The following is a 14,540-nucleotide window of genomic DNA, read 5'->3' on the forward strand; positions in this document are numbered from 1 at the left end:
AACTAGGGGCTTATTATCAACTTTCAAATTAAGAATATCATATTCGTGAGAGCAAGATAGCGCTCTATATAGTATACTATTTAGTGCGTTGTCTCACTTTTGCAATTGCTGGTGTATTTTTTAAGACGTGGTAGTAGACCTCCAGGTAATAAAACACAGTTTTACGACGTTATCGTAGGAAACCCGCCAATTGGGCCACAATTGGGATAATTTATGGATTAAACAGTTGGATTTATTATTGGCATATTTATTCGGTGGATAATCAAGCGATCTGCGTTTGTAGTTCATGATAATTGTTGACTGAAGGTAATCTCATTGCGTTGGTTTTTAACTTGTTTTGCAATAACAAGTTTGTCAGCTGTTTTTTTCACATATTTCTGTAGCAGGTAGTATAAAACTGTTTACTTTCCTGTACTCCCCTTCCTTCGTTTTCTTTTTCTGCAATTTTCACACCAGCTGTAGGTACAGTCGAACGCTAGCTTTCAAGAAGATTGCATCATGCATTTTGCTACCAGTTAAAATAAATATGAAAAAAAAACTCCAAAATCTCTTACATGTGTCATTTAATTAATCTCTAATACATAATTTAAATTAACACAGACATAAAACAACAGCTCATTGACTAGAATAACAATTCGTAATTACTTTATTTAAACATTTATCATCGAACAACGACATTTAAATCTTTGTTTATAAATAAATCTATGTCTAACTACACATAATGAACTACATCACGTTCCTAGGAAAACATTGCAAAGACAATATGTTGTCGTTTTCTAAGTAAATACGTAACTTAGGGGTTTCTGCGAATCAAAAAATATGTTTCACAATATACAAGCAATTTTATCATACTGTTTCTACATTTTAAATTCATGAGGTTCAATGAAACATTGTTTTTTAACAAGCATTATAAAATAGGGTTCTTTGGTTTTTAAAGAAAAATAGAAATTCTCTGAAAATTAATAGTTATGATGCTGAGACAGGTATATTTTTTTCACAGAAAAGGGTAGCACAGATGTTTTGCGTGTATTCGTGAACCAACTAAAAAAGACCTGCACCGCCAACTGAAGCTAAGCTGAAGCTATTGTAGTTCAATTTTTGCATCGCCTTCTTTCTTTCTCAACTACGATTATATTTCTAAAAGGGGTAGGCCCGCGGTACAGTTCTTTTAAAAACAAAGTCATTTCCAATGCAAATATGAGATGGAGCAATATACTACGCTTAGTTACGTCTAGAGAAGACGCGCGCGTGACTTATGCAAATTTGAGTATCATCGTTTAAGTTGATTCTTAAATGCGAACGAATAAAAAACTGTGAAATGTATGAGAATGACAATTCCTTTCGACAAATCACGTGACTTCGTGTTGTCATTAATGTATCGACTGTAATTTATCAAAAACCCCGGCGACGCTGCGTTTAACAAGGGTTTTGTAAACATCTGTGTCGCCCTTGAACAAAAAGATTTAAATTATTTGAAATAGGCAATACCTTTGAAGTTCTTTAAGAACATCATCGCTATAGAATACACATAACAAGTTGTAATATAGACGATTTAATCCTTCCTATGGGTAAATTTAACAGTGCTAATAACATTTCAAAAATACTTATTATTTCTTAGTTTTAATAACACTTCGAAAATTTTAATTGGCCTCAAAGTTTATTAAGCGTTTTACAGACTAGCGTGTGTATCGTTAAAATAAATACAGATTTTATTAAATATACGAGTATTATATAACGAAGTAGGTTATGTAGACATGGTAAAGAATAGTTTATCAAAGAATACAATTGCAGTAGAAATGCGAAAATAACTTCTCAGATCGGGCGAGCATTATGACATTGTCAGTGTCATGAAATTATAATTGTATTAAAAGAAAAGGATTGTGATATTCAGTCAGATAGCATTATCTCTTTCTAAAAGAATATAATATGGTTAAAACGCTTTGTAATGCTATAGCTTGTGAACACGTAAGCTTTAATATGAAAAAATACACGCACGGCGAAATGAGTAGGTACTTATTTTGAAATATAATCTTTTTCTTCACATCCCTTGAGGGTTACAGGGAAATTGGATAAAATAATATTGAATATCGTCATAAATATTTAATAATGATTTCGGGGAAATCAAATTTCTGAGAAAAAGTATGGTTAGATTCCACTAAACTTAAATTGCGATATGATTGCGATATGATTTCAGTTGTAACATTAAATACTTTTTAAGAAAGTTTATTGTTTTCTTTTTGGTTCAACGACGTGATCCTATCTGAATAGAGAATGCTTTATAGTCAGACTTTGTGAAGTTTGAACCTAAGCGTATTTTTAGTTAATTATTTATGTTGTTAATAAATCTCAAAGTCAATTTAAGTTTGGTGAGATCTACCGTAAGCGTTTTGCGCTATACAAGTCACAGGGGTTCCCAACTTGGACGGCAGCGATGCGTACAAGCGTTGCGTTTGTAAACTATCTATTACATAACAAACTTATGTGCACAAACAACTTATATAGACCATGTTCTTAGGCCCGAGAGGATCAGCAAACGACATGTACTCTACATATTGTTATACAGCTCAAGCACACGCCGTCTTCGAAACTCAAGTTATATAAACAACACATCTACGGTATCAACCTTCAAGCTTTGCCCATTATATATAAATCCATCCCTAACAACTATAATATCGTTATTTATTATTTATATAAATATAATTTCAATGTTTTATTATTATATTGTGACATCATGTGACCTAAATCTACTTTATGCCGGCAGAAACGCACCAATGAACTCGGTTCATCGATAAATACTATACAAACTATAACTGCCGGGTAATAAATCCATAACACGTGGCCAATCGGACTGCAATCAATTATATTGAGAGTTAAGAAGACTATCAAAATATATTTGGCTTCGTTTGCGTTACCTTTGTAACGATTGGTATTGTTTACACTAAATGTTACTTAAAAGCTTCATAAATTAAATAATTAAAGTAAACAGTTATAAAAAATAAGACAACAAAATCTCGTATCACTCTAAACCTATGGAATATTTCGGAAATTATCTTTACGATACACTAAAGTAATACTTCAGTAGGTAAAGCTAACGATATGGAGGAACCCTGTAGGAGAAATCGTAACGCCTACGATACAGTTGTAAATAGTAATAGGAAACTTCTTAGTTGGTCACCGTCCGGGGAGGTCGAGTAGAGACGGGTGGACGAAGCAATCAAAAATAACATCTCAAAACATCGAAGCTGCCTCGACTTCGTTTCGCACACTTAGTTATTGTCTTTTTACACGCACATACATCAGCGACTACTCTAAGCTTAATACCCGTTTTATAAAGCGTCGTGTTTCTCGTGGCCGTTGCCCTGCGGCCAGGTGAGCAGCAGCTGCTCGTCGGCGTGGCTGTCCAGGTGCACGTGCTCGGAGATGGCGGGCGAGTAGGGCACGCCGCCCAGCAGCGCGCCGCTCGAGCGCGACTGCTGCCGGCACAGCGGCCGCCGCGTCGGGGACTCGCTCTCGTCCGACATGGCCCGCGTCACCGTGATGCGGGGCGACTGCCGCCGCCGCCGGTCACGCCCGCCCATCTCCTCTAGACCTAACGCGCGACCCAGAACCACGTGTGGTGGCGCTCGGATTATTGGAATGGCTGATGTTCGCGGCCGCGGTGCCTCCTCTTCTTGTGAGTCCTGCAGCATGTTGCAGGACGCTGCCCGCTGAGCAGGACGTTCTGATCCCCGAGAGCCCATTGCTGCGGCGTCAGATAACCTCCTGGTTGTTGGAGGTCGGATACACCCAGATCCTGCCGACAAAGAGGGTCGCCGTGACCCGCAGGCACTGGGCGTTCGTGCCTGTATTTCCTGTGTTACCTCGCTTTTGGTCATTCTTTTTCTCCTATAATTCCTCAGTGAGTCTCGAAGGGCTCGACTCCGAACACCATAAAGAATACCGTTGACTGGTGGTGCGGCCGCCAGCAGAGCTGCTGCTAGCGCGGCTACTGATTGCGGTGGCACTGCTATAGCTGGCCATATCAAGACGCAGTAGTAAGGAAAATACAAAATGGCCAATGACCCTAGCGGCTGCAATACTGCCGAGAGAGCTCGTCGACGAGGTGGCGGTGGTGGGGAGAAGGGATTTCTCTGATGTGTAACTGTTACTTGGGCCGATAAGGTTACTTCATATATGGCAGCCGCAATCCTGTGGCGGTGGTATCGTGCGATCCGTAGTATCTTAAGGCTGCACAATAGCACCAGTGCTGCGGGTAGCAGTAATGTGAGCAGTGCGTACACGAGACAGAAACTGAGCGCAGCAGGACCGGCGCTGCAGTCAGGGGCACAACCGCCGAGACCAGCGCTGTACGCTAGCGGCGGCTGGGCAGCTGCCAGTGGAGCCAGTAGTGCTGCTGTCGCCACCCAACCACTTGCTACGCAAATCATCACCTGCAGATAAACGAACTGATAAGTATTACAATGATTGTGTATTAACTATAAAATAATTTTCAAGTCTTGCTTTTCGTTAAAGGTTTCATGTAGTCTCTCCCAAATCATATGCACCCTTTTCTCTATCTTACTTTTTTAGCGGAGACAATCGCAGCATAGTGGAGAGGCGCAGCGATGGCAGCAGCGCGGTCAGCGTGGAGTCCGCAGACGGTCCACAGCTGCAGCGGGTGCAGGGCGTGTAGCAGCGCGCTGCAGGCGCACGCGCCGCCGCCGCCGCACAAGGCCGCTCCACTCGCCAGCGCGCCCACCGCGCCCAAGTGCACCAGCAACACTGACGATGCTGATGCTGGCTGGAAAACAAAAAGAACTCAGTCCTTGCTAGCTTAAAATCAGAACCTCAAAATTGTGGCTGTGGAAACAGGACGTTCACGGACGCGGCTTAATGCACCATCTATAGCAATGGCCTGCAATGGTCTTATTCAAAAAACGACCACTTTGAATAAGACTTTAGATAGGCCTCAGATTATGTAATGTAAGAATTGTTTAATTACATATCCCTTGAAAACTATTTTTCTTTATGAAGTCAACAATTGATAAACAGCTTGCAAAAAATACTAAAATGCTACATACCAAAATTAGAAGCAACTAAGGTGAGGCGATCATATAGGAAAACAAAACACTACCACCGAATCGTTGTAATACTTATTAAACGAATGTTCCTTCACGTAGGAATCTTTTTGAACTCTCTTTCTCACGCAGGAATTTGATTGCCTCTCCTTTTCAAGTCAACGTGGCAGGAAGATAACAAAGGTAAACAGACATAAACATCCAAACAATACTGCCAATTTCGCACTCGATCATTGGTATTCTAACCTTATGTTTTGGTACAGAAGGGTCATATTGGAAAAGCAGGTAAAAAATACAGTGTATTTTTAATAAAGGAGTAGGTACGTGATTTTTCCACCGCGTATGCGTGTTCTCATATCGCGGAGCTAATTCTCGTAACTCACTGCTAACAATGTCTCCCATTTAATACTGCTGTGTACGGTTGTATAATGATGATGATACAAGAGCATCTATTTGTAACACAAAAATTATTTAGTAGTATTTATTTACTAGTATATATTTCTGGTATGCATTTAGTGTAGGTACAACGTCACACTTTCCCGAAGCGAAAATTTAAAAAACAGAATTTCTTTATAATACGGCCCTTATTTAAAAAAAGTGTGCTGCATCCCAACGCGCGGAAGAAGTGAAAATGTGAAAAAAAAAATGAATGCCACTCACTCTCGCTCTGTCTCTTTCTTCCTCTCCAGGAGCGTGGAACGTTTAACGAAATAGTGCTTTTGATACCCCCTCCAAGATAGCGTTAAACATTGCATGCAACCTTATTAGAAGTCGCATTAGAATTTAACTTAAAAAAAATGTTGTAGCTTCTTACTCGCTGTCATCATTTCGCCGAACAGCGTCGAGGATTTCCACGATCGTTACGCTACAAAGAGGTAATGTTCAAGTATGTCACCAGCATTACGTATTTAGCTGTAAAGTGCACTATTTCTAACAGCCGCGTACAATATGAAGGAGGTATACGTGGAATGGAGAGCGACAATGGCGCTGTGAGAGCAACATGAATACCCACTTATTCCTCGCTCGTCTTACGAAACCTAACTCTCTTTTGTTCCGATCTTTTATAATTCCCTTTATTGCTTAGAACCTGGAAGATTTCTGTGAAACGCAGACTTCCAAGTAAATACTCTCCAGGGTATATTAATAACTTAGCTGGGAAGTACGTATAAATCAATTAATTTTATAGTGTTACATATAGAAAACGTAACTATTTAGAAGATACTCGCTTTATAATGTTGGTAGTCAAATATGCTAAGAATTTTCCTGTAGGTAAAATCCATGTAACTATACAACGAGTAACAGAATAAGCGCATTTTACTGAAAGCTGTCATTTTACTCATCATTATGAACAATTTTTACAGTGGGACTAACATGGCAAACGAAAAAATAATATTGTTCAGTACCTACATTTTATTAAGCCGTGGGCCCAGATCTTTTTTGCGATTATAATAATTATTATTTTAGTGATAAAGACTGTTTAAAATGATGAGTGCAATGGCCCCTTGAAAGGTTTTGTATTTATTCTGATACACGTTGTATATTTATATTATTTGTCGATAACAAATGGCCAGGCAAGGTTATACGTGTTATTATTACCTATTGTTATTACATTGTGTTTGTGAATCGGAAAACAAACTCTTCCATAATGAATGTTTCCAATAATTGGTTTCGGTTGAAACAGCTGTTTCATATGTATGGGTTCCGCACGTATGGTACAACAGGAACTTTACGGGTCAGGAGTAGAACACTACTTATAGGGTTGCCACGCAATAAACACAAAATAGAGGGATTAATTATCATGCTAAAATGATTTCGATAAAAAACTGTGAGTGTGGTTATTTGTTTTGAGTTTACAGGTATCAGGATAAATAGCAAGTATTTCGAAAAGTACCGTGCTTAAAGAGTAAAAGATTCTATTATTACCAACTTTTTTCCTTAGGGTATAAGATTACATAAATAAATTGTTTTCAACTAAATAAATGCTTTATATGCTAAAATATTTACAAACTAATCAAACTCAAAAAAATATGTACATACTTTGCCTAGCAACTAGACGACATTACAACACATTAGTGGCATCATTTTCTCCACCACAAGCCTTTGCCAATGTACTAAAGTAAATATTTTTGTTACCGTGATGACCTGTCATCATATATCACACCGCACAACTCACAATTACCTTAAAACAACTCTATTCTAGTTCCAACTGCTGTAAACAACAACATAAACAAACTCGCATATAAATTCCTAAGTTTACAACATAAATTAGTCTCAAAACCTCAATTTAGCAGCCCTAGCGGTTAGTCTGAGTACCTTTGCCTATAAAATATTAAGAGAGCGCTCGTCCAGGGGCGCCCTCTACAATAATGTAAAACAAGTAGAATACAATAAAATACCTCGACTCAAGTGCTTTGCTTTGTACGTTCATGAAAGGCGTTGGATAAATACGGTTTATTGGTTTGAATGTACATATATTGTTGTTTGACTCAACTTCGAAGTTAGTTTGACCACATATTTTGATGTAGGGTTTAATTAGGCTAGTGAAGCTAAAAGCACAAGCGCTTTGTGTTTTGATCTTATAGCCTATTTCTAGCAATTTCTTGATTAGTTTTGGAAACCTGGTCATCATTTTAATAATGATGACAATGAAATAATCTTCAGATCTTCAGGAATGAAATCTCTAATTTAAGTTTTTTTTTAATTGTTTGGGAAAGCAAGAATTCTTAACGGCGGTTCTGTATCCAAAAAGGTATTGAAATCCGATTCCGTTTGTTTGTTCGCCCGTATGTCACCAGACTGTATCTTACGAATCGCGAAAACTACTTTTATCATTAGCCTTCTTAAGAGCAAGGTCTATTATAAAATGTTAAAAATAATTCAAGGTTTTTACATTCCTCCCAAAATATTCACATACTTTACGTGTCAAGCGCACTTCAGGCTTGCTTCCTGCAGGTACAATAAGTCATTCTGCGGGTCACGAGCCGAATCGTACCTTCCATTAGCACTTGTTGCCGTACCCGGATTCACCCGGGGCCGACAGACCCGGATACCACCCACGCCATATACGGCACGGGCTTTACTTATTGGTACATAATTAATGTTATTTATTAAGAGCTCTTATAGCGTTTGAAGGGTTAATGTTAGTATTACTTGATTAGTGTTATATGTGGTTAGTAATTATGGGATTATAAAATAAGCAGGTTTTCACATCGGCGGGCACATTTTTTTATATACTGTTATAGCACTGATATGTCAGCGGGAAACATAAATATTGTTTTCCTTTTTTTAATATTTATATCTTGAGATGCGTGCTTTTGTTTTTTTTTAATAAAGGTCTAGTTTTTTTTCTAGGTTTACAACGTTTGTTTCTATTTTTTTAAACTTAGTGTGCCGACATTGTCGCATTAGGTATTTTACCGGTAAAGATGGTTTTAAGTTAGGTAAACGGAAAATAAAAATAAAATCTTATCATGAAAATCTCAAAAAAAGAGATTTACACACTTGCATACCTAATTACTATTTTTATCTTGACAATTGGCAAAAAGGTTTGCATACAACACATACCTAACGTTTTCAATTGAAATCTTACGAAATTATTATTTTAGTATCTACAAAAGCAATCCATTTTGAACACTGGCCGGCGAATTAATATCTGTGGCGTACCCAACTAACCCTTTTGAACGTAGCGTTCCGTACGCACCATGTGATGGCTACAAGCGAAACTGTAATAGAGCGTGTACCATCCAATTTAATATTTACATCTTATCTAAATAACAGTTTAGAATTTGTGATACGAATTTCTGAAACTGACTGTCAGGTTTGTAAATAATATGGGATAGGGCCTGGGTAAAAAAGACTTAAAAAACGCTTTAGATACGCTAGCGATTGATTTTGGGTGTCGAGATAAAATGACCATATTCTTTGTTGGAGAGAATTCCAAATTGAAATTCATCACATTTAGTTTGGTTGTCTTAAAAGAGTGGCAGTCACAGCTGCGGTACTATTTTAAATGTTTTTATGGACAACTTTAAAAAGATTTAGGTTATCCTGACCTCTCATTTGATCTAAGCGTATGGACAATTGACAGGATAGTTTGGTAGCCTTTTATGCCGCACAATTTAGTATGTTCCATTAACTCTAAGATTTTCCTTAGAGTCAAACTCGTTTCGTAACTAAAGATATACATATAAGAAGGTATTGGAAGAAGGTTTATACACGTAGTAAAAAATGTAATATCTTTACGGCATTTCCTTGTAAATAACATGTTATAATTGTGTAATAACATCCTACGGATTTGAATAAAAACCTACTCAATAAGGAAAATGTATGTCATAAAGGTATAGGCAAAAAAATCATAAAATGCCAATCATGTTAGCAAAAAAAGGAATTTTGTTTTTCGGTCCTGTAAGATACTGGATATAACCGATTTGCGGCTCATTCTGTATTCAAGAACTAACTAGACCTTTTTTACTTATTCAGAAGTTCTGAGCACGTTTTGCCAATCTACAATCAGAGTCTACAGTAATATTATTTTAGAAAAAATAATTCTTAGCTTTATTGCTACGGAATGTGTACGTAAAGTACTCGTACGAATAGATCTTACGTAAATCTAATTTGTCTTTGATTATTTTTGAATTGATATGTTTTCAATTATCAGTTACGTAATTGTGAGACAAAGGCAATTGAATTTATCATTATCTATCTCACATATTTAATGGAGCATTAGCCGTAGCTCGGCATCAGCGTCTCACCTTAGAAAGTTGAATAAAAAGTGTTTAGTTAAGCACAGTGCTATATTTTTGGTTAAGTACCCAAAGCAGTAAGAGATCTTATCAAAGCTTCATTTTATGATTATTATATGATCAATTATTTAGATACTTACGCTACATACATCTTATATCTATGGAGCAAACACAAATCCATAGATGATAATACCAAAACCTCTTTGCTACAAACGTTTTGGTGCAGAATTTGAAGACATTATGGTGTGGCTGACGCGTCTTGTCATTCGAAATTGATGGCACTACAATACATGGTCCAGGATTCTAGAAATTAATTCAGTAATATGACCAGGAGGATCAAAATCAAAGGAATGAGGATCGAGTCGACGTAAACACATCGACTCTTCCAAATGAGAGTGTTCTAAATTGTGAGTATATAGCTACGAGAGGAATACGCGTGAGTACAGTGCTTCCAGGTTTTGAAAGTGTGTTCTAAGATAATTCTTGATGTAAAGAGTCTTCCAAGTCTTTTGCTCAACTTTGTCCTAAGTTATGTAGGTGGCTATAGAGGTTCGCTGCGATTGATAGAGGGTTAAGGCAATTTTAAATATTGATATGTGACCAACTTATCTCTGTCCACTTTTGTATAGTTTTTTCTAATATTCAATGTTTGTTTAAGGTGTTGTGTTTGTCTAAATGGGAATGAAATTAATCCATCAAAATGTGTTGCATCTTCACTTGCTGCGGTTGGGTGATAGATCTTGTCCAAAGGTAACTTTTAAGAAATAAAAATATTCAGAACTAAGTGCTTTTTCTTGGAAAAGTCCTCAATTTAAATTAAACCGTAGCACTGTAATAATAAATCTGAATTCAGCATGGAATTGTTTCTTTGCACAGATTATGGACATTTACAATGTCTTGCTGTATCAGCTCTGCAGTTTGCTGCGTGATGCTCACATCGTCCATGTCAGGAATCGCCCTGGGTTATAACTACTCGCTTGCTGAGTACATCGACTTAAAGGGTGAGAACGGCCATCACTGTTGAAGTGAGAAGCTGTGGAAGAAGGACGCCGCTCTACGCCATGTGGCGCGATGTCTTTCTCCCACAGATGTAAATTTCTAACTTTAAGGGTTATCCTCACGGATAGGAACAATTAGACTAAAATGGCCCTTAAACGAAGCTTTTCCTACATTTTATCATTTTTGGATGTAGTTTATGCATTCAGTCTTCCTAAAAGCGAAAATTCAAATACTTAAAAATTAATGTTCTACATTACAAAGTAATACATTTTACTTTCAGCCATGGCTTACATTTCATTGCATAATCAAACGAATGAATGCTGTAAGAAAGACTACTTAATACATTACGTACTCCAGTACGTTGTTCCCGAATATAAACATAATCGATAGCACGATAAAAGTTAATGGTTTATCCATTAAGATTTATCGCGCCATCAAATTGGTAATATGCCATTCAGACGAAGACGAAATATTTTAAGAGACATGCTTTTGGTGAGGAACTTATTTATCTTTTTCTTTCTATCCAGAGACGAACGTGTCTATCTACCTGAAGCGAGGTGTGTTCGATGATGAGATAGCAGATGATATGGACTGGCGTCGAGCCGGCCGTATGCCCGTCGCCGGACATATTAAATCGGATAACCGTAAGCCATTTATTTCTATCATTGATGTTAGAAATGATAGTAGAAGGAATGGCAGTAAACGAGAGATCTTGGCGTGTCTATTTCTTTTTAACCCGGTAGAAATCCTCATGGTCTTTCTTGGCCCTAAGGAAGTGGAAGCAATGTGCCGTATTTTTACCGACTAAAACCACTGGAATGTTTCTCCGTCACAAATTTATTTATTAATCAGTTGCTTTGTTTATCTGTAGCCCATTTGTACGGGACTTCTCTCACTTGACCGGTTTATTATGATTTCAAAGAAGTGTTGTTTTCAACTTGTTATTTATTGCAAAGTTGTGGCCTTATTAATGAATGGTATATTTGCAATATTTAATCAAACTTACTTATAATCATTACTGTGTCATAAAAATATTTAAGTATAATTAAAATTATTACAGTGGTGACGGGAGCTTCGGAGGATGAAGAATCAGCTAATTTAAAATCTGGTCGAAGATTGGATGATTCAGTATTCGAAGCAGATGATCAAAACAAATACGAGGGGTCCTTGATGAAGCTCACAGCAAGGCCTCAGGTCATCACCACGAACCCGCCAGCATCGATCACTGATGACGTGGAGATGGGTGATGTAAGCCAAATTATTATAAGAAACCAATATACACTACCGAAATTATTATTTTTTGTGATCTCGTGTTCATTAGTATCTACGTGTTAACTAACTAACGAACGTCTTATTAAAAATACGCTTTACCTTTATACCAAAAACAACAGATCCAAAATTGTGCCAGTTCTAGAGTTTAACTAAGCATTGTCCTCGTTTTGAATGCTTTATTCATTAATTCGTTTGATGCAACAATAAGTTTTTTTACAAAAGTCAAGTTTGTATTGATTTAGTTGATGAAATCATTTTTATACTTTATGAAAGAACAATTTTAATGTTATTAAAAAAAAAACTCTCACTTATTTAGCTTTAGTACTATGGGTGGTATGAACTTATTCAGTCTTGTACCTCGAGACCAAGAACGTTCAAGTCAAATTAGGATGATATTTTAATTAATAGCTACATTATTTCAGACATATAGCAAGTTTCCTGTTGGCTCCTTAGACCACATGAAGGCAATACAAAGCATAATTGACGCAAGAAGAAACATGGCTTCGTCTGGAACTACGTATTCGCCCTTGGTAAACACATAATAGATTATTTTTTAAATAATAATCGTTGTTAAATGTGATAATAATTAAATATGTTGATTTCACAGGCTACATATAACATGAATAACCAAAATTTCCCTATGTATCTGGACCCAAAGTTGCCCAGCGGCAGACGAATGATGGGATATTGGCCGATAAAACCAGGAGATGTACAGCCCGCACGAAAAGGTGTGCCTGATGAAGGTATAGGAGCCCGTGAGAACTGGGTTATACCAAAACGACCTGATTTGTTCAATAGGCAGCAGATGCCTGATTACGCTGTTTTATCACCAACGTATCCTCCACCAATAACCATGAACTTAGGGCCCCGAAGGACATCGAAAACGACGCCTACTATGGACGTACCACCAATTAGTTTTGCGACAAGAACGACAGAAATGGAGATACCGGAGCAGCCGTCCAGATCAAGGCTGATTGACAACCTTGATAAAGACTCGGTACTACTGAATGACAAGTTCTTATTAGAAGGCGAACCACCAGGGTAAGAGTTCTATTTTTTAATTTTAATATCATTATATCTTCAATATTTAGCGTCTTTTCAAAATGTTTTTATCCATTAAAGTCGAAGATATGAAATAAGTGTGAACAATTATTTAGATATATGTTTTTCTTCTTTCAGAAAAAGTGAATTCAAAGATATTTATAAATTAGGATCAAAACCATCAGAAGAAGAATATGAAGATGAAATAAAAGGGCTTCCTGTTCGTAGGCGACGTAGTGTAGTCTACGAACCACTTGCTAGTAACTCAGAAGATTCAATAGAATTAAGTGCTACAGATTTAATCGCTCAAAATAATACAACAGATACTAAAAGTAATGACAAAAATAATCATAATACAATAGATAAAATCGTTACAAATAAGTCTGGTTTGGCTATTGATGAGGATTTACATAAGAATGATATGACTCTTGTAAAAGGAGTCGACCTCGTAAGAAATATCGATGGAAATGCCAATCCCAAAAGTTCAGCAAAAATAAGTAAGTTTAGCTTGCCGTCTGATATACCCAAATATGCTTTAGCAAATAAAGGAGAAACTATTGATGAATCATCAGATGAAATTGAGAGTAAAGGTAGTAATATATTACTCGAGCGTTTAATAACAACAAGTAAATCTAAAATCCCACTTCTATGGCAAGATGCAACACACGAAGCAAATCCTTTGACCAAAAGCAAAAAGATCAAAATTATTACAAAAAGAAAACCTTTTGAACGTACAATTGTTTTGAGTAAATACGTGACTGACAAACCAAAGGTGTTTGATGCCAGACAAACCACTCTCAGTACAGCAGAATTATTAAATAGTATTAGCATCAGTTTAGGTGAAGCCGGATTGTTAAGAAACCCAGCATCTTCAAGTTTCGTTAAATTGCTAGAATCTACGTTAACGTGATTTTTGTCTATAATTGTTTTTGCTTGTAATGTTTTCTTGTCAACTGTAACAATGTCTTATTATGTTTCGTCTTTGTGATATTTAGTAAAATGGTTAAATCAATTTTATATTTTGATTTCATTTATATCTTTTCAGCTTGAACAAATTGTGACTTTGTAAACTACAAAAGAGTCACAAAATAAATGTATGGACTAAAAAATCCCAGTAACGAAATGTTTTGAAATTTTAAGGTTATATTTTGCTATTATTTCAGTATCAAATCCTTACCGCTACCTGCCTTTGACCTTTTCAGTTTTACTACGGGTTATCGACCTTATGCTGAAACAATAAAGTCAATAATCCCATTTCCCACAACATTTACTGAACATTTCTTAACATTCCCATCTGTTTCGCAATGTCCATTAATCGTGTTATCGCACGAATAACATTCGAAAGGGTATTAGTAGTTTCTATTTGCATGAATGTTATCGTGTGTGTGCGTTCATGTGTGGGTCTGTAAATAAACTCTGTTGCACATTT

General features: G+C 36.8%; 2 protein-coding genes across 2 annotated transcripts; one reads left to right on the forward strand and one right to left on the reverse strand.

Moving 5' to 3' along the window:
- Window positions 1-546: 546 nt before the first annotated feature.
- LOC113500231 (beta-3 adrenergic receptor-like) lies at window positions 547-5,459 on the reverse strand. The gene is made up of 3 exons (XM_026880940.1): window positions 5,382-5,459; window positions 4,562-4,780; window positions 547-4,430 (listed from the first exon to the last, which is right to left on the reverse strand). The coding sequence occupies exons 1-3, from the start codon at window positions 5,457-5,459 to the stop codon at window positions 3,327-3,329; spliced, it is 1,401 nt and encodes a 466-aa protein (XP_026736741.1). The 3' UTR covers window positions 547-3,326.
- Window positions 5,460-9,643: 4,184 nt separating this feature from the next.
- LOC113500353 lies at window positions 9,644-14,123 on the forward strand. Its single transcript, XM_026881112.1, has 8 exons — window positions 9,644-10,206; window positions 10,458-10,549; window positions 10,676-10,800; window positions 11,326-11,442; window positions 11,859-12,046; window positions 12,493-12,600; window positions 12,678-13,111; window positions 13,250-14,123. Exons 2-8 carry the CDS (start codon window positions 10,500-10,502, stop codon window positions 14,019-14,021), a joined length of 1,794 nt encoding a protein of 597 aa, XP_026736913.1. The 5' UTR covers window positions 9,644-10,206; window positions 10,458-10,499; the 3' UTR covers window positions 14,022-14,123.
- The last annotated feature ends 417 nt before the right edge of the window (window positions 14,124-14,540 follow it).

This window comes from Trichoplusia ni, chromosome 13 (genome assembly GCF_003590095.1).
Source record: "Trichoplusia ni isolate ovarian cell line Hi5 chromosome 13, tn1, whole genome shotgun sequence".
Lineage (NCBI taxonomy): Eukaryota > Metazoa > Arthropoda > Insecta > Lepidoptera > Noctuidae > Trichoplusia > Trichoplusia ni.

Bases quoted from the DNA above. Each gene is read 5' to 3' on its own strand.
- LOC113500231 (XM_026880940.1), bottom strand. From the start codon at position 5,459: ATGGGAGACATTGTTAGCAGTGAGTTACGAGAATTAGCTCCGCGATAT. The intron at 4,781-5,381 runs GTACCTACTCCT...TTTGTTTTCCAG, and splicing joins ATACGCGGTGGAAAAATCAC to CCAGCATCAGCATCGTCAGT. The intron at 4,431-4,561 runs GTAAGATAGAGA...GTTTATCTGCAG, and splicing joins CGATTGTCTCCGCTAAAAAA to GTGATGATTTGCGTAGCAAG.
- LOC113500353 (XM_026881112.1), top strand. From the start codon at position 10,500: ATGTGTTGCATCTTCACTTGCTGCGGTTGGGTGATAGATCTTGTCCAA. The intron at 10,801-11,325 runs GTGAGAACGGCC...CTTTCTATCCAG, and splicing joins TGAGTACATCGACTTAAAGG to AGACGAACGTGTCTATCTAC. The intron at 12,047-12,492 runs GTAAGCCAAATT...ACATTATTTCAG, and splicing joins ATGACGTGGAGATGGGTGAT to ACATATAGCAAGTTTCCTGT.